General features: G+C 51.1%; 7 protein-coding genes across 7 annotated transcripts; 4 read left to right on the top strand and 3 right to left on the bottom strand.

Moving 5' to 3' along the window:
• The first annotated feature begins 199 nt into the window (after window positions 1-199).
• On the top strand, window positions 200-3,202 carry BKA67DRAFT_197647 (glycosyl hydrolase). Its single transcript, XM_046095398.1, has 5 exons — window positions 200-820; window positions 1,089-1,185; window positions 1,379-1,483; window positions 1,621-2,287; window positions 2,341-3,202. The coding sequence occupies exons 1-5, from the start codon at window positions 573-575 to the stop codon at window positions 2,934-2,936; spliced, it is 1,713 nt and encodes a 570-aa protein (XP_045962010.1). The 5' UTR covers window positions 200-572; the 3' UTR covers window positions 2,937-3,202.
• A 2,055-nt stretch (window positions 3,203-5,257) lies between these two features.
• Window positions 5,258-6,429, top strand: BKA67DRAFT_532965 (uncharacterized protein; the record flags this gene model as incomplete). The annotated part of the gene is made up of 4 exons (XM_046099629.1): window positions 5,258-5,588; window positions 5,637-6,027; window positions 6,083-6,186; window positions 6,236-6,429. The coding sequence occupies 4 exons, from the start codon at window positions 5,258-5,260 to the stop codon at window positions 6,427-6,429; spliced, it is 1,020 nt and encodes a 339-aa protein (XP_045962009.1).
• Window positions 6,430-6,630: 201 nt separating this feature from the next.
• On the bottom strand, window positions 6,631-7,294 carry BKA67DRAFT_532964 (uncharacterized protein; the record flags this gene model as incomplete). Its single annotated transcript, XM_046099628.1, has 2 exons — window positions 6,631-7,067; window positions 7,129-7,294. The coding sequence occupies 2 exons, from the start codon at window positions 7,292-7,294 to the stop codon at window positions 6,631-6,633; spliced, it is 603 nt and encodes a 200-aa protein (XP_045962008.1).
• A 419-nt stretch (window positions 7,295-7,713) lies between these two features.
• On the bottom strand, window positions 7,714-9,141 carry BKA67DRAFT_513723 (Aldehyde/histidinol dehydrogenase; the record flags this gene model as incomplete). Its single annotated transcript, XM_046097594.1, has 1 exon — window positions 7,714-9,141. The coding sequence occupies one exon, from the start codon at window positions 9,139-9,141 to the stop codon at window positions 7,714-7,716; it is 1,428 nt and encodes a 475-aa protein (XP_045962007.1).
• A 2,729-nt stretch (window positions 9,142-11,870) lies between these two features.
• Window positions 11,871-13,600, top strand: BKA67DRAFT_197657 (uncharacterized protein). Its single transcript, XM_046095399.1, has 5 exons — window positions 11,871-12,178; window positions 12,235-12,347; window positions 12,397-12,576; window positions 12,639-12,903; window positions 12,967-13,600. The coding sequence occupies exons 1-5, from the start codon at window positions 11,978-11,980 to the stop codon at window positions 13,468-13,470; spliced, it is 1,263 nt and encodes a 420-aa protein (XP_045962006.1). The 5' UTR covers window positions 11,871-11,977; the 3' UTR covers window positions 13,471-13,600.
• Window positions 13,601-13,660: 60 nt separating this feature from the next.
• Window positions 13,661-17,768, bottom strand: BKA67DRAFT_556277 (uncharacterized protein). The gene has a single exon (XM_046102151.1). It carries the CDS (start codon window positions 17,535-17,537, stop codon window positions 13,731-13,733), a length of 3,807 nt encoding a protein of 1,268 aa, XP_045962005.1. The 5' UTR covers window positions 17,538-17,768; the 3' UTR covers window positions 13,661-13,730.
• Window positions 17,769-18,082: 314 nt separating this feature from the next.
• On the top strand, window positions 18,083-18,545 carry BKA67DRAFT_656013 (uncharacterized protein; the record flags this gene model as incomplete). Its single annotated transcript, XM_046106866.1, has 2 exons — window positions 18,083-18,241; window positions 18,309-18,545. The coding sequence occupies 2 exons, from the start codon at window positions 18,083-18,085 to the stop codon at window positions 18,543-18,545; spliced, it is 396 nt and encodes a 131-aa protein (XP_045962004.1).
• Window positions 18,546-18,820: the final 275 nt, after the last annotated feature.

Below are 18,820 nucleotides of genomic sequence, written 5' to 3'. Positions count from 1 at the left end.
AGGACTTGTTTTCAGGTGCTGCCTAGACAACACTATAGGCAGAGTATATGATATGTTTTTATGATTCAAATGCGCCAATGAGCAATTGCAAGACGTCTCACCGATCTAAGGAATTTATGTGTTCATATTAGCCAAGAGGATATAGTAATCCATAAGCGAGTATTGGATGGAGCATAACAGACACATGATTGATGGAGAAATTTAGACCGACTATCCATTCGGTCGGCCTCCACAATTAGACATTATCCGGGCAGCGAGCTTGGCGTCTTTCTAAAGATGGTAATCGAATGTCTTTCACGTCTTTCAAACTCTATATAGCCGAGCTTATCATCGTATATGGAGAGGCGTCCAACTTTTGTATCACGCCTTATTGTCATGACTATACTATTATAGACTTGAATGCACTAAGATGTCATCTTGGATGAAATCATCCAATTTTCCAAGATCTTTCCGACTTTGTGCCCAAACATCTTTGCCTTCTGCTTATATCACCTCAAACACAATCCTTCCCACTTCTAACATGACTTGTATCTCTACGAAAATATAAAAAGATATATATATATATATATATAATGTCCATCACATTTCAAAACCCTATCCTCAGGGGCTTCAACCCAGATCCGACCATCTGCGTCGTCCGCGGTGCTACCGGACCGGGGGTCGACCGGCAACCTGGCACGCACTACTATCTGAGCACCAGCACATTCGAGTACTTTCCCGGATGTGCCATATATCACTCGACGGATCTGGTCAACTGGGATCTCATTGGTCATGCGTTGACCAGGAGGAGCCAGGTCGAGATGAGGACGGTGGAGCCTGGGTAGGTTGTTCTTTTTTTCAGCTTCTTTTTCCATCACGCCTTCTTGTTAGTGGTATTATGTGTGAACAATGGAACAGGAGTTGCAAAAAGTTCCACGTCGGCGCGTGGAGAATGTAGAGAGGCGGACGACGTGCTTGAAAACCATCTGTCGTGAGCCCAAGGTTAGCAGGACGGAGGCTCTTGACAGCCGAGCGCGATAACTGCATGTTGTTGGGTAGGGAACAAGGGTCGTCGTCCACTTTGCTGACTACAAAATTTTGCGTTACAGAGCAGGCAGCTGGGCCAGCACGCTGAGATATAGGGAGAAGGAGAAGCGGTTCTACCTCGCCAACGGCGTCTTTCAGAGATATCGGCCGGGCAGTGATGTGAGTGTTGTCTTTCAATTTCCATTCGCATCACACTATGAGGCTCAAGTGATCGTGGAGCCGACTGGATGAGAGCCCAAGTTATGAAACATGTAGTCTTTCTCTCAAGCCAACGGGGGAGAGAACTGCTGTTGCTGTTGCTGTTGCACCACCACCTGGCGAATGCGCGTTTAGCTTACATGATAGATGATAGGAACGCATCTTCCCCCGCGGCTTCTACGTATGGACCGACAACATCTGGGATTCGAGTTCCTGGTCGGACCCCATCTACTTCGACAACCCGGGCTTTGATCAAGATGTAAGCTTAAAAATTCTTTCCTGATGCAATTCCCCACTCCTCTCACCTTCTCAGTGTCTTCCCTCAGGGGGTTCCCCCCAACCCCAACAAAGCAAAAACTCACAAGTTTTCATTGACCAAAAAAAAAAAAAAAACAGCTCTTCTGGGATGACGCAACGTCCAAAGTCTACCTAAGCACCACGACCCGGCTCAAGGATCGGCCTCTCAACCCGACCCAGAAGGACTTCGCGATCCACATCTCCGAGATCGACCTGCCCACAGGCCGGACGCTCACGCCGCCCGTGGTGATCCGCAAGTCCCACCACGGCATCGCTGAGGGCTCGCACATCTTCCGTCGGGAAGCGTTTTACTACCTCCTGACGGCGGAGGGCGGTACCGAGGCCGGACACCAGGAGTGGATATTCCGGAGCGCCGGGGGCGTATGCGGGCCCTGGGAGGGCCAGGGCAGGGCGCTGTGGTACAATGGCCCTGGGGAGGAGGTGCAAAGGACGGGGCACGTGGATATGTTCGAGGACGGAAATGGGGACTGGTGGGGTGTGTTTCTGGGTGTGCGGCCGGTGAAGGCTACAAGTCGCAGAGGAGATGTGGATGTATTTCTGGAGCCGCAGATGGGACGGGAAAGTTTTCTGGCCAAGGTGGACTGGGTGGACGATTGGCCGATCTTCAACGATGGGCGGAATATTACCTTGGAGACGCAAGGGAGGGGCGAGGTGAGGCAGCTGATCACTGAATGGCAGCCTGGAGATGTAAAGTGGAAGGCTGACCTCGAGAGGGAGGACCTGGAGTTGGGGTGGTATCAGAAGAGTCAGTATTCTCCGCACTGCAATTCCGAAAGTCGCGGCTAACGTAGGCCACAGGCACACCTCTCAAGACGTGTTATACCTTGACGGAACGGCCAGGCCACCTAAGGATATATGGCAACTGCTATGATCTGTCATGGCCTGAAGCGCCTGCGATGCTATTAAGGAAGCAGTCGTCGTACACGGAGACTTTCCACGCAAAACTACAATTCAATCCCAGCGAGACTGGCTATGAGGCTGGCGTTGTACTTTGGTGGAGTCAATACTCGTATGCAAGCATTGGTATCACTCTACTCCAACTCCCCGACGGAACCCAGAAGAAGACAGTGCTACATCGATACCCAGCAAACCAGGCTGCCGAGACGATTCAACTCGCACCATTGTTGAGAGAACATAACGAAGCGGAAACGACGGATCTCCCCGGCACGGCGGAGTTCAGGATCGAATCGCAACCTACCAAGTATAATCTGTCCTTATCCTTGGGGAACGAAAAGCTGGAATTCTCGGTACTAGCCGAGGACTTGACGATCATGCCGCCCGTAGGTGGGTCGTTTTGTGGCACCATGTATGGTGTATACTCCTTTGGGAAAGGCGAGCCGGTATTGGACCCAGCAGACTTCTCCGAACTGTTCATACAAGAGAATCAAGGATAGGTACGCAATGTAGACAGCATAATTGCAAATACTCAAGAAAAACCTGGTGTGGTGGTTGTCAAATGGGGGTGATGAGGCTCTGCTGCTCAAAATCGATGCTGCAACAACGCAATTATCTCAATTAAGCGACCAGCTTGCATTTGCATGTAGTCAGATTCGGGATCTCGGATATGAGTGGTCGATATTGATCACAGCCAATAGAAAGCCGCAATAATCTATGCGCCGCTTGTTAAACGCCGAAGATAAGTAGTAGAGATGCGGGTTGCATACACGAATGAAACACTACCCACGCTATACTTCCTATAGAGACACCCAACTAACGCTCGACAGGAGGGGCTCTGAAGGCTCGTCACGGAAGCCTCAAAACTTTTCCAAGGCTCCAAGGGTTGTTTACGCCGGATAGGGTTCGGGGTACGTTCGTGCTGTATGATAATTATGGGTCAGACACCAGAGTAGTCGAAATCTAGAGGCTGGAAGAGTCTGGACACCTCGACAGCTCCACTGGCGGGAAGCTATAGTAGCGACCCGACCTCTGGGGAGTTCGCAACCGGATTGCCGCAACAAGAAAGCAAAGGCTCAAGTAGCTCCGCTTAGAGCTGTTTAGATTCAAGATGAATTGCCGATCCTTCCGAGTCAAGAGACTCGAAAGTCAAATGCTACATCAGTCGAATTCGGAAGATCTTCCTTTGAGCGGATCTGCGGCGACATGCTCATTCGGAAGTTCCAGAAGCAGGACAGCCGTTATAAAAAAAGATTATGGAGCAAGGTGATGACCGTCACGAGGCTTGAAAAGTCTTCCAAGAGCTAGGTCGGCTCAGCTGCGTATCAATTTACCTGAGGCGAATTAGAAGTCTGGCATTAATGTTTATTGCTCAACTTCATGCATTCGAGGAATCTCGAGAGCTCATGATGTCCGAAAAGGAATAACAGAAAGTTTATCACTGCCGTGTGTCACACATAGACGAAAAGAAATAGGAGGGTATATCTGAATGCGGAAGCATGGCGAGAATGCTACCGTGATAACATCGATATGCTAAAAACGAGATAAGAAACCTGCATGGCCAAAGCCTGTAATGAACACTGTGAAAAACGATAGCATCCTACGCAAGACCGTTACAAGCGAGGGGTCCTGCCGAATGTGCATCCACTGCCTTGACGCCGACATCTGCAGCCTTCTGCAATGCACATCTTGAGTCGTTGCGAGTCTCGCATTCCATAGGTTGATGACGATTCCAGCAGATCCATGATGAGATCGCTTCTGGCCACTCAAGACTCCACCAGAAGAGTTAGCGACGCGGGGTCGACCCCAGCTATTATCAACTATAGCTGGCAGCGGGGTAAAGTTAATGTACCGTTTTTGCAGTGCTGGATTTGTCGACGTGGTTGGTATTGGACCCCAGCCCTGGGCAGATTGCAGGGTCTCCATGCAGGTAGGGATAACAGAGAGCTTGATTCGGTAATCGCATGCCTGTTATAAATGCATTCGTAATGCCGCAACTGACTGTTGATTCGTGATGATTAGCAAACGGGAATACACAGCATACAGATGTGGATCAAAACCTTGTTGCAGATGTACGGCCTAGAGCTGACGGTGCATAATCGATTCGCTTGGCACAAGATCTCCATAACCGGACTACCTCTTATGGCAATCCGGCGCCGGTTGCGATGCATCTGTGATTCAACGACATTCATTCAGACTGACCGTGCCAGACTATGGTAGCGAAGGTGAGCACATGGTCGACTGGATATGCCATTGGGCTCTATCATATCTCATATTTCGAGAACTCACCGGTTAAGAGGAATTCTGTAGCGCCAGGAATGGTGTTGAGGTAGAAGCAGCATCATAAACTAACGGATCGGCGACAATTCGGGTATAGATCGGTTGGTGATCCGGTTGAATGTATTCTTGGAGAGCTAGTCTCTTTCTCATGGTGTTAGTCAAATACCGGAGCTTAATTCCGTACATGATCATAGTGCAAGATGAGGGGCCTTCGTTACGTTGAGTACTTGACGTCGAGTCCTATGTATGCTACTGTTAGTCCCCGGATCATTCATCATTGAGGGTTCATATATGACGCTGGGTCCGGCCCTCATTGTGCAACTCATCTGGTCAGCGGAAGTGCAAGGTCCCATATATTTAGCTGCTCGTCACTACCCGTATCTATCTTCTCCATGCTATGTGAGCAATGTGTTGAAGCTCCAAATCACAACCAGAGGAGTCTACACAACCCAAGACTGCAGCGCAGGGTTTATATCCGTCACCCTTGCCCAATTCCAAAGCATAAACACCAAAAGTCAGCAGACTATTTGAATAGAGAGATATGCTGAGGATGGCAAGCATCACCACTAAACTCACTCGGGGAGTCTGCTCCGTGACCAGAGCCGCACGACGAGCAACTCTAGTGGCACCGGCCCATATCGTGGCGCCTCGCTCGCAAAACCTGGCCGCGTGCAGAGCAAGTATTGTGGTGCAGCAAACTATCAGAGACTTTCACTCCACACCCAGAAATCACAACGTTGACCCGATCAGGAATAGTCCTAGAGGACTCCTGCCCGAGTTTAGCCTTCAGGACAAGGTAATCATTGTGTCTGGGGGTGCACAAGGACTTGGTCTGGTGCAAACAGAAGCCCTCCTGGAAGCCGGCGCGACAGGTGGGCAAAATTGGCTCTAATTATGAATGCCAAGCTGACATTGCGCAGTCCATATATACGATCGCCAACCTCAGCCAGGTTCTGGCAGCAAATATGAGAGGGTTGCTAAAAGGGCTGCGGAAGAGCTCGACACTACTTTGGCGTATCATCAAATCGACGTGCGCACCGGAGTCGATGAGATCAACAAGATCACCGAGAAGATCGCGGAGAAACACGGACACATTGATGGGTTGATCGCGGCAGCAGGCATCCAGCAGGAGACTCCAGCTTTGGAATACACCGCGGAGGACGCCGATAGGATGCTGGGGGTCAACGTGACCGGCGTGCTCATGACTGCCCAGGCAGTCGCGCGACAGATGGTCAAGGGGAACACGGGGGGCAGCCTTGTCTTCATTGCCAGCATGAGTGGAACTGTTGCGAACCGTGGATTGATCTGCCCGTGAGTTGATTTGATTGTATTGCTGAACTGAGCATGGGTGACTAATTTAATCAAGTGTCTACAATGCCTCAAAGGCTGCAGTCATGCAACTGGGCCGTAACCTTGCTGCTGAATGGGGCGAGCACGGAATTCGAGTCAACACCATATCTCCAGGCTATAGTAAGTTGGTTACTCATTTCCCAGGGCCAACCGCTAATCAATGGTGTAGTCGTGACAGAGATGGTTGAGAAGCTCTTCCTCAAGTTTCCTGAACGTGAGAAGGAGTGGCCGACCCACAATATGCTGAACAAACTGAGCAAGCCAGAGGACTATCGAGGTGCAGCTGTATTCTTGCTTAGTGACGCCAGTCGATTCATGACAGGCGCTGATCTTCGAATCGATGGCGGGCATTGTGCTTGGTGAAGAACATGGCCTTATATCCGGCGACCCATGCGACTGGTTTTCCATGAACAACTCGACATAAGATCGCTGGGCCTATTAAGCATGAGCAAACTGTGATACCCAAGGTCGGATAGCATTGACTTACACATCGGAATCTTCCTGGACTTTACAAGAGGCAGATTAATAATACACTATGTCTCACAATACTAGCCTTGATGCCATCTACGTGAGTGGGCCTAAAGGTGTAATGACACCGCCTGATTCTATCCGTGCCACCACTCCGCTGCTCAGTCGTAGTCGTTTCTCAACATCGGAAGCAGCAAGTCCTCGTCTCCTCATAATTAAAGCTTGTCTAAGTGTACCGGCATCGGCGAAGTCGCGTAGGCCACTGGGATTCTCCAGCTGAAGCTCAACTTCTTCTTGCAAACGTTTGCGCGCTTCAAGGGCATTAAGTGTTTGGTTCTGCCTAGCAGCTGGGAACTTGGGGCCCAGAGGTGATGATCCGGACGTAGGGGGTGCTGGAAATGCCGTGGAAGAGTTCGACAGAGTCGGATTCGGGGTGGCTACGCCCATCTGTTTTAATCGCTGCGAAAAAGCTGGGTTTACCGATGGGTTCGGATTCGGATATCGATCTGGATCTGCGCCGTCGGCCAGAATGGCTATGATCCGTCAGAGTACTGTATCGTTTATTCTAGGTCGTGGAGACGATGCCCGACTCACCCTCATCTTTCTCGAGCGAAGCCTGCTGTTCTGCTTTGGATATGGGCGGCGCAGACGCTCTCGCTCTTGCAGCTCCTGGCCGTGGGGGCGGAGGCACAGCGCCTGGGGCCCGGGTCGGGAATCTGCGGGTTGCTGACTGTGCTGTCTTTGAGGTTTTTGCGCCCATTGCTGATATGAATAGCAGGCGAATCACAATGTAAATTACAACGGCAGTCTGAAAGAAGATCGAGTCGATCGGCAAGTAGCTGAGCGACAAGTGGTGACCTTGGATGACGTTTTCTTCACTCACCTAGCAATGACATTCCGGGAAGCTTGGGCCCATTTCGGTGCATGTACAGTAGAAGTAGACTAGGGGTACATTGCGAACTGCGGAACTGCGGAACTAGACCGCTATCTATTAACTTATGGCTTACTGAGCGCATGCGGCCAGAATCATACGATAGTTATCATGTTCAGAAAGTGGTTGTAGTCCTTGCGCTCAAGTCCAAGCCTGGTTGCAAAGATTTGATTCATGTGCATTGTATTGCATTGCCTTTCATTACTATACCACCCCCACCCCCGGCGGTTTGTGCTTCAACTTTTGAACTACGAACGCCAGGTGATTGTCTTCGTTCTGAGCCACTCTTCAAGGCCAGCACTGGCGTTGAATCTTCCGTATCCACTAGCCTTGCAGCCACCATGGGCGAGCGCCGATTCGTCATGGATGGTCATGTTGTTGATGTGCACGGCACCGGATTCGATTCCTCTCGCGAACCGTAATCCAGTTCTCAGGTTCTCCGTGAAAACTGCCGATGTCAGACCGTACTCTGTGTCGTTTGCGATCCGTAGAGCCTCTTCCTCTGTCTCAACCTCGATCAAACTGACAGAGGGACCGAAAGATTCCGTCTTGTAGAGGTCCATCTCGGGCGTGACACCTCCAATGACAATAGGTCTAAGTCGCGTCTTCGATGACTCTTCAACATCAATATTTCCAGCCACCACCTCACCACCCTTGCTTACGGCATCCTTCAGAAGTTTCTTGACTTTATCGACTCCGTTTGCATTGATGAGGACTGGCGCGTCGTCCTTGGACGACCACATCTTTTCAATTTTCTCCGAAAACTTCTTCTTGAACTCCTGGCTGACTTTCTTGTGGACGATGATTTTCTCAGTACTCATGCAGATCTGTCCAGAGAACATAAAGGCGCCTAGCGTGCACTGCTCTGCGGCTAGATCAAGGTCTGCATCTTCCCATATAATGGCCGGCGCCTTGCCACCAAGCTCTTGGACTACTGGCTTCAGGTGTTGCCCAGCGAGCTTACCGATGATCCTGCCAACAGCAGTGCTGCCAGTGAAGTTGATCTTCTTAACTTCAGGGTGAGCAATCAGGGCAGTAGTGACCTCCGATGCGTGTGCGGGATCCGTTGAGATGAAATTGAGTACGCCATCGGGAAGCCCAGCCTCCTTGAAAACATCGGCGATGGCCCAGAAAACCCGTGGAGACAACTCTGAGCCCTTGAAGACAACTGTATTGCCCACAGCCAGAGGAAACAAAACCGAACGGGTACCCAGGATATAGGGAGCGTTCCATGGAGCGATCGCCAAACAGACGCCGTAAGGCTCCTTGACTACCATGGCACCAAGATTCGGGTCTGCAAGTGCAGGCACCGTGCCAGCTATTGAGCTTACTCGCCCCGCGACATCTTTAACGATGTCAATGGTCGTGTCAATATTGAAGCTGGCCCACCCTACTGCTGCTGCCACGGCTTCCTGCATGTACGGCTTCAGCTCATCGCGCCTCTTATCAAAAATATCGGCTGCCCTTAGAATGATATCGCGACGCTGACCTGGTGTCGTGTTCCTCCATTTTGGCAACGCCTTTGCGGCTGCTTCAACGGCAGCATTGACATCGGCCTCGGTGGCAATTCCGCACTGGTGGAGAACCTTCCCAGTGTCGGGTGACACAACATCAAAAGTCTTCTCCGGGCGACGTTCTTCGCCGTTGATGATGAACGGAACAGTATACGTTGACATCTTTGGCAGCTGCTACTGGCTCAGGTTGCACAGTTTTAAAGTTCAACACTGCAATAATCGAGACTTTTAAGAGGTGATAGCTTGATATTGGTAACAGAACGGTTATCCCCGCGTTCAGGAATTGCAACACTAATGCAGATGCCTCCACTGGTAGATAGCATCAAAAGGCCCGGTTAGTCGTTTAAGTATATACGTAATATCCCCAGAAAAAAAGCCGAATAAGGTGCCGGTTGGCGAACTGTTGTCTCCACCATCGCGGGAGATAGCAGCCCCGCACATTATCTAACACGTGTGAAGCTGGGGAGTTTTAGAGTTGTCCCCCCGGAATGTGGAGGGCCGACGATAGAGAGGCGATCCAGTGATGCCGTGTGGGGAAGCCTAGGAAGGATTGAGGGCTTTTTTTGTTTTGTTTGTCGGTCATTGAGGATTTACGGATTTGGAGTCTTTGCTTACCAATTCGTGGACGGCAATTATGAGCTGCCAAAGACCAACGGAATGCTGTGTGACAACTCCCCGAAGCATGATTTACCGCTGGTGGCCCATCCCCAACAGACATGCCAACCAAATATGATTACTAATATTACCATTATCGACGGCTGGGGTAAAATGCAAACGCTGGCAAGAATGTCTGAGGGTCGCTGCTTATAACAGTTACCACTCTTGGTAGGACACATAGCTGCTTCATTCCTCGAGCGTCAGCTTATAGCGCAACATTGTGTACTAGAATAGGTCAGGCTATGCTGTGTATGTTCTTCCCAGCGAGTGCCTCAGTTGAAGTATGCTCGACTTAGAGTTTCACAATGGGATGAGCATGATCTGGCTCGCTAGATCACTGGTGGGAGCCAGCCAACGCTTGACATTGGCACTCTTGATTCAATCGTTTGAAGACACGAGCATGCAAATCAAGCCGAGGCTTATGAAGAGGTTGTACAGGAACACCTGAGACCAGGAGGTGCCTGGTGTCCTTGTCTTAGCTCGAGAAGACCAACCCGAGGAAGGGTAGTTGGGGCAATTTACGGGGCCAAGCCTATTGCAAACGTATCGAGCAGAGGCAATAATGAAATGTAATCAGAATGACTTCGGAAGTTGTCGTGATTGTTCAACTTTTCTGACTGAGCTCAAAGCAAAACGTGTCAAGATAGTATTCTGATCATCGCTTCGATCTTCTGAAGAGATAGTGAAAGACATGGCGACTCTCCTCACAAAAGCAACCCTAACCAAAGCTCGTGGACCTCTCGAGAGTCTGCCAGTTAAACTCATTGAACTCACTATAGTCTTCCTCGACATGAAAGATTTGCACAAGCTGATTTTTTTCTACCAAATATCTCCAGGACGTGTTCGAAACCAGCGAGCAAAGCATTTTGTATAGCAGTCTCACTCGGACAATTGGCCCAGAGCGTCTCTCCATCGTGGTTGCTCGTCTCACTGCCAAAAGCCTACACGGCGTGGTTTGCAAATCACCAATGATCGATGAGACGTTGGCGTTTGTCATCGACAACATACCATCATGGGGACGCACGAATGACTTCCGATACATCAACCTAGCCACCATACCATCAGGTCTGCTGTCGCTTGAAACTGCAAAGTTCATCGCATCCAACTACTTCAACGGAAAGTAAGAAGATACACAACCGTTCTCTCGCTCTCGCGGGATCTAATGCGTTTTAGAATCTCTTGTCCGAGCTCTAAAACAGTGTCACAAACACCCGCTTTACGCCATTGAATCATAGGGCGCACCATGGAACCAGCTTTACGCGATTGAACCATGGAACGCAATATGGAACTTGCTGAACCATCTCGGCCAGGAGGAGCGTGAGTCTGTTGAACTAAATTAAATCGGAGAATCAGCCTTCTCCATGGATGGTATTGCGACTGTAGGAATGGGTGCATGAGATGCGTGTAGATGAGACAGCTTCTACATAGTGTACGACAGACATGATGTAAACCATTAGCAAAACCCGACGCGTGTTTCCTAGTCGAACTCGTGCCATAATTGGTAGAAAAGCAAAAGCCAACCAATAACGTCTCCACTGAGTGCGGTCAGAGGCCACGGGGCCGGGTTTTGGCAAGAAGGCAGACCCATCTCCTCGGCGCCTATGAAAAACAGACTTCTAATTGACCAGCGATACCGACAATACCTGCCTTTCACACAATAACTCATCTTGCGCCTGCTGATCGGGCTCCAAGTTCATGGCTCGAAAGCACATCTCCTTGCGAGGTGGACCTGCATGAATGTGCACGAGGACCCAACGGCCCTGCAGATATCCAACTGACACGCCTTCGTGATGTACTTGTCCAGTGCCAGAAATAGTTTCCGTTGGATCGTAATATGCAGACAAAAAGTCAGTTCGATAAGCGACGTTCCGGCATAAGATGTACTTCTCGTTGTACCACGGGAAAAAGCAATACTCGCCCCGTATGCACGGTCCACTATCCCGGGTGTCGACATGATCTATCACAACCGCTTTGACCATATCACTATCGTTGCTTGCCATCAGGTCCCCGAAGAATACTTTCGATCGCTCCAATGTGTCTCGGTCTCTCTTATTCGAAACTCGGAAATATGGCAGGTTCCCAGAAATCTGAGCCCCTGCTTTTGCACCCCCGGCTACAGCTTCCATGGTACCATGTTCGAGACCGTATTGTTGCTTATTCCACCATGGGAACTCGGAATGTGACGAGTTATCGTGCGCCGAAAAGCAACGCCACACGAGTGTTCTCGCAGGGCTGCATCCGATACCCAGCCTCTGTATATCATATCCTGAAGTCCTCTGAATGACAGGTCGGGTTTCCTTCGAACTTGAGATGTTAACTTCAATCGCACACGTACGGTATCATGCAGATACCGCCAGTATCGGTTCTGTCCACATGGCCAATGCCGAATTACAAGAATCCGGTGACACGAGGCGCCGGTGGGAAGATCATTGGGGTCTCACTCACGATGTTGGTGACGCTAATCTTGGCGATTCGCGTGTACACGAGGCTACGGATTGTGAGGAATTTCGGGCTCGATGATATACTGATAATTGTTGCATTTGTACGACCGTACTAATTCCATTCCATCTTGCCTACGCTGGCTGATTGATGTTACAGGCGCCCTCTTTTGGCTTCACAGTCTGCGGCATCTACGCCGAGTTCAACCTTGGATGGGAAAGGCATTTGTGGGATGTTCCGTATGGAGTGCTCGAATCAAGCTCTCGGCTGAGGTGAAATCCCATCGCCCGTTGGCAGGCTTTGATTGCTAAGACGCTATAGCTTGGTGACATTATGTTTATTCGACTTGTCATCGAACCTCGTCAAGCTATCCACCCTCGCAATGCTTTATCGACTCGTTCGGGTCACCAAATCACGAATGAAGACCATCACGCTCCTCATAATGGCCTTTGTGGTTGTTAGCGGTCTCCTTTTCATCTTTATTACAATCTTCCAGTGCAAGTCAGTACATTAATGCTGTATTATTAGCTGTGACCTTCCTGATATTGACCAGTGTCTCATAGCCCCATCTGGGAATACTGGACACTTTCAGCCAAGCCGCAGAATTGCATCAATGAAGCGAATCACCTGCTTGCTGCTGGTACCATCAACACCGTCACCGACTTCGCCGTCGTTCTCCTGCCGATCAAAACAGTGGCTGTGCTTCACCTGCCTAGGAAGCAGTACATCATTCTGATCGGCCTTTTCTGTGCTGGGTTCTGTGCATGCATTGCTGGGTGCGTGAGAACGTACTACACCTGGATCTTCACTGTCGACTACGACAAAAGCGTGAGTTCAGGTTCAGTCGTACATACCTTGCGAGAGAGAAAAGCTGACCCGAGACTTTACTAGTGGCATGGATGGACGGTATGGGTCAGCAGCGCCATCGAGCTATACCTGGGCATTGTATGTGCCTCCGTCCCTTCCTGCAAGCAGTTCTTCACGACCTACCTCCCGGGTGTGATCGACTCAACGCGGCGCTCCGGTGGCAATTCCGGCGGTGGCAGCAGCAGCAGCAGCAATCCAAACCGAAAGTCGTCGCGAATATCCAGCACCGTCAACACGCTCGTCGAGGCGAGCCGCTACTACTGTCTGCAGAACCGGTCCAACACCCACACCAACCTACTCATGGACCAGCAAGGGCCGACGAGCCCCGGGGGATACGAGCTATCTGACTTTGGGGCTAGAGCAAAGGATATCGCGGAGCCGCAGCGGGCCAAGGTGCGCCCGCTGACTTGGCCGAGCGTGAGGCCAGCATCATCTATTATTGAAGAAGAGCTCGGTTTGGAGAGGGTGTCGACGAAGCGGAGCTCAGAGCACGGCGGATCGAGCCCAAGGCTCAAGGGTACATATTAAGACGGTGCTGGACGGGGATCTAGTCTGACCGCGACGAATACTGACGGCCACCGTGGTCGATGTTATGATTCATTCATTTCGACAACAATGGCGGCGATACCAAACTTGAATAATTTCTTTTCCTTTTCGCGTTCTAGATTATACTTGTGCGAGTAAATAGTCAGGAGTAAGATACTTATGATTTCTACATACTCTCAATAGAATTCACTGTTTGAATTATTAATAGCTCGTCGTGCACCTCGCACGATAGATATTCATGTTCATGAAGAAGCCTTTGCCTTTCGACCTGTGCCTTTCCTCTTTTGTCTAGCATTGCTCTTTTGAGTGCCATCGTCGTAGTCTTCGTCATCTTCGCCGGCCTCTGCTCCCTCGTCCCCATCCTGGGCTACGGTTGCATTCCGCGGCTTTCGTTTTCTTCCTCCGGCGGGGGTGCCTTGGCCAACTTGCACCGGGGCCTCCTCGCTCAGACCTTCAACAGTTGCGTTGGCACGCAACCTGTTCACGGCATTTACCATACGTTTACTTGTCTGCACTCTTTGCCTCGGTGCGAACGCCTCTTTAGCTCCAACGCCAACGCTGCCCTCGAAATACCTGGTAATGTTGCTCTGGGTGCCTTCCGCCTCACGCCGGTTTATGTCACGAATCACGGGAACCAGCACCTCGTCAGTGCGCTCCTGACTCCAGCCAATGGTAGACATGAGGAAGCGGCGCAACCCGTCGACATCAGGCACGCCCCACTGGAACTGTTCGGGGTCGCTGTCAACTTCAGGCTTGAGATAAGCGTCAAACACAGCGGGATTCGGAAAACCAAGGGGCAAAAAGAGCTTAGTGGCCTGAGACTTGCGGAACTTCTTTCGAAAGGGGGAATCTGCATCGGCTTCCTTGGGACGGTTGTAGACTTGCACATCCTTCCACCAGTCGTGGAAAGCGTTGAGCCCTTCTCTGCCTGGAAACTCGGACAAGATTTCGACTGCAGTGACCGGACCAATACCTGGCAGACCCTCGGTGTAATCAGACCCAAGCAAATGGGCAAGGGCGATAAGTTGCTCGCGAGACAGTGAAAGTTCTTTTTCCAGATCATTATCTAAGTAACATTCGACAAATTTGTTACTGTTGAACATGTTCTTATAGACACGTGTTCCACCGAAAAGAAATGTATCGGAGTCGTCAGTTACTATACCATCAACCAGACCAAGCCGCACAAGTTCTGCGCATTGCGCCTCGGCTTCCATTGGCGCTGTAACATATGGGATACCAAAAAAGCGTAATAGAGCCTGACACTCGGTGATCATAATCTGCGTGACCTCATCTGCATCTCTCCGATCCTTTTTTTGCTGTGTTCGCAACGCCTTCAGCTCTTGCTCATAGACTTCGATATTCTCCTTCGTTGATTTGTGATTTAACTCGCTGGCAAACCGAGCATGCTCCTCGGCCTCTTCTGCCATCTGTGCGAGAAGCTCCTCATCTTCGGGATCACTGTAATCTTCTTCTTCTCCTCCTCCTTCTCCTTCGAACTCGACCACATTATCATTAATGACAAGGTCTCCATTTTCGTCCAGGATGACTTTGGCAGAAGCGTGAGGGGTCTCAGGAGCTGAGGGGATATCTTCAAACGTCGGCTCCGGAGAAACGGCTTGGTTCAAGGTGGTATTCTCTACTGGCATATCCGAAATTTCTATTTCTTCCGATGTTGGCTCGGGGGTTCCAGCTTGTGCATCATCGTCCTGCTCCATCGAACCTAAAACATCAACTTCTTCGAAATCAGGGTCAGGAGACGAAGATGGCTGGCGTGAGGGAGGTTTCTCTTCATCGGACAGTGCCTCATCTTCGGTTCTATGATCGACCGATGCTTCGCCACCGAATGCATTGGCAGGCATTTCGCCATCCTGCAATGCTTGAGGATCTGCCGTTGAGGAACTGACTCCAGTCAACGCGGCCGGGGACAGCCGAGCTTTTGCTTGCAGTTGTGGTGGTGGTGGTGCGTCAATGAACTCTACATCGCTGTCATCTTGATCAGACTCAATCTCGATGATTGCTTCCCTTTGCCGTCGCTTTTCCTCTGCCATGGCTGCTTCTCGGTCTTCTTCATTGATTTCCTTTTCTCGTTGCCGTTGCACCCGCATGGACTCTCGGATATCTGATTCTTTTTGTTCCATCCACGGGGGAAGCGGACGCGGTGCCTCCGTATCCTGATCATCCTGGTCTTCGTCCCTCTCGAACCCGCCAGCGAGATCATCTTCTGGCACGAAGCCTCCAGCGAGTTCATCATCAGACCGCGTTTCATTGAACTTCCCAGCCGGAGATGGTCCTTGCTTCTCTACCTTCTTTGCAAAGATGCTGGATTTCCAATCCAGCTTCTCAAATGGTAACGGGCCGCCAAAAGGATTTGGCATATTCTGAACAGAGGGTGTGAACGTAGGCTTCGTAGGGGGTGCCATGGGTTTCTTTCTCTTTGCTTTTGACAGAGCTGCCCCAAGATCAGCCTCATCTTCACTTTCTCCCGCATCACTTCGCCCCCGTTTCCGAACAGCTGCGTTTGCACGGTTGTTGACAATATGCGCAATTATACTGCCGCTTGCTGACGTGACCGGCTTCGGTTGCTCGGCAGCTTTTTGCTTCCAAGCTGGTGCAGGTACATCTTCAAACTCCATATCCTCTTCTTCAGCTGGAGACTCGGCATGATGTTGGTTCTTCAATGACATGGCGATGGCCCGGTTGAGATCCTCCTCCTCGTCATCAACTATTTTATCTTGTTCTCCAGCTTCAAACAGACTGTCAATTTGAGTCGAGGGGTCTTGAACGAACAACGAGTCCTCGTCACCATCCTCCATAGCAGAAAGATTGTCATCGCCCTCTCGGCTTGATTCATATACTTGTTGCCGCCTCTCAGCAGCCTCACGAATATGAGTTGGTATCTTTGGTAAACGATTCACACCCTCAATAGGTACATCCTCGAAATCATCCTCATCTTCCCAGTCGTCTTCTTGCTTTGTCTGGTATTGAAACTCTAGTGCATCGACGTCGATCGGTTTATGCATTTGTCCCACGTCCTTTTCCTTGCTGACGACACCAAGCGCCCAGCCACCCTCGACACCGTCGTTCTTGACAAGAATATACTCGCGGTCTTTCTCTCCAGCAATACGAGCCCCGCCATTGATAGTGAGGTCGAGGCCTGTCATGCCAGCTTCTTTCATGAGTCGTTGCGTTAGCCGGTTTCTCTCCTGAACTCTCTCAATTTGAAATCTTGAGAAATCCATGCGGTTGGGAAACATGTCCTCCAACTGCTCCTTGCTCAGACCCATTCTCAGGCGACTACGAACTCTCGCGGCGTTGAGGATATTATACCGATCTGCAGCCGGCAGGCTTTTGAAGAACTCGCCGTCAAAGTCAATCTTGCTGAAGTCATATAGGTTGATGTCTTCGCCGCTGTTGAATTGCCGAGCATATTCCTCGAGCTCTTGGACACTCATGATTCGAGGATCGTCGGGCTTTCCCATTCCCTCGATGCTTGTGTGCATGTCTGGCAGATGGTAGGCATCCTGCCTGAAGAACTTTCTACTCTTCTGCCGCTCCTGTTGGCTCATGCCAATCTCCTCGACATAGACGAGCTTATCAGCATCGGGGATCTCCTCGGGCGGCTCGTCGACGTCAGGCCTTGCGACTCCATCCTTCTCCAATTCCCTCTGTCGTCTTCGCCTGTCGTCCTCTTCCTCGGCGATGCGCTGCATCTGCACAGCGAGCAGCTTTCCCGCCGTGCGCACGGCATCTTCTCTCCGGCCCTCCCGTCTCTTCTTCCGGGTGTTGATGGTCTGGCGCTTGAGCGCAGGGGCGCCGCCGTCGAAGACAAAGACGGGTCGGATGCCGAACCAGAGCAGCTTGCATATGCGACGGAAGAAGCCGACGACGTGGGAGTTGCGCAGGGCGTTTCCCTCCTTGTCGCGCACGGCCTTGAGGAACTGGTATATCCAGATCGAGGCATCGACGGCGAGGCGCTTGCGGTTCAGGGTGGCCAGGTTGGTCGGGCGCGCGCAGGGCTGGATGACGGTCCAGAGGCCGTTCACACCCATGGCGGTGGATGGCGTCTACGGACGCTTTCGTGCAACCAAATGTCAGTTGGTAAGGCGCGTGGTCATGGCATGTACGAAGGAGGGAACATGACTGCTGTGTCGAGTCGCGTGCTCGTTTGCCAGTCAGTCGAGCTTGAAGGGTGAACGTGAACAAAAAGTCAAGGCAGACAGACTTTCGTGATTGTTTGCTTACCTACTTGCTTCTGCCTACCGGTGCCACCCTGTAGTTAAGCTGGAGCTGGGCGCTGGAATCTGATGACGATGACGACCTTTTAGCGCGTGGATCGCGACAGGCCCAGGCAGACCCGGCAGACCCGGCAGACCCGGCAGACCCAAAGGGGGCGCCCAGGTGGGGGGGGGGGGCACATCGCTGATGAGCCCCGCCAACACGACGCCAGAACCACCCGTGACTGGGCCAGTCAGTACCTTTTCCGGCGCCGGTCATCAAATTGTTCGCAGAACTGCATGAATAACACGAGAGCAGGCTTTTTCGGTCTGACTGCGAGCCTAGAGGTGAACGAGTCTGCAAGATAAGCGAAGAGACAATGGCCGAACCATCGATCGCGCACCAGCAATATGTGCCGAGCGCCGGTCCTGAGAAGGCCGAAGCTGAAGCATATCTACAGTCGCTGATCAACAAGACTTTGCGAGTCTACACTACTGACGCCCGCTTGTTTGTCGGCACCTTCAAGTGTACCGACCCGGTTGGTCCTCTCCTATGATCCGATTGGCTACCACCATAGGGCATGCCCGTACTGATCTGGTTCGCAGCAAAGCAATATTGTACTTTCGCTCACCCATGAGTACCGCCAGCCATCCCAGCAGAAGCTGCTTGAAGCTGCGGCTAGTGTGGAGTCGGAAACCGTGGCAGCTGAGATGACATCCCGCTACCTTGGCTTGGTGGTTGTGCCCGGGGAGCATATTGTCAAGATTGAGGTCGAGGAATTTGTCAGTCAAATCAAGAGCCGATCAATTCTGGAGAGGCGAGATATATATGCTTCAGGTTAGATGATCACCTATATATAACCGCCTTGGCCGCTTCTGGAAAATCGACCGCGGATGCCAAAAGGCTCCCTCGAGCATGCCTTGTATCAATTCGGCATGATCGACTTTTAAGGGGAGCCTCGGGGTTATCCGCAGTCGGCCAGTGCGGAGGCATTCGCGCTCGTTCAAGCGGTTTGTAACTCGCGGGATGCCGTTGAACCAAGTCAAGTCCACGACAGGGAGGACTTACTTCGCCGGTGCCTACAAAGGTTGTGTGGCGATAAGAGTTCAGAATCAAA

The sequence above is a fragment of the Truncatella angustata genome (assembly GCF_020726525.1).
Source record: "Truncatella angustata strain MPI-SDFR-AT-0073 chromosome Unknown BKA67scaffold_2, whole genome shotgun sequence".
In the NCBI taxonomy this organism is placed as follows: domain Eukaryota; kingdom Fungi; phylum Ascomycota; class Sordariomycetes; order Amphisphaeriales; family Sporocadaceae; genus Truncatella; species Truncatella angustata.
The sequence above is the reverse complement of the archived record's forward strand: the minus strand, read 5'-3'. Positions and strand labels throughout refer to the sequence as shown.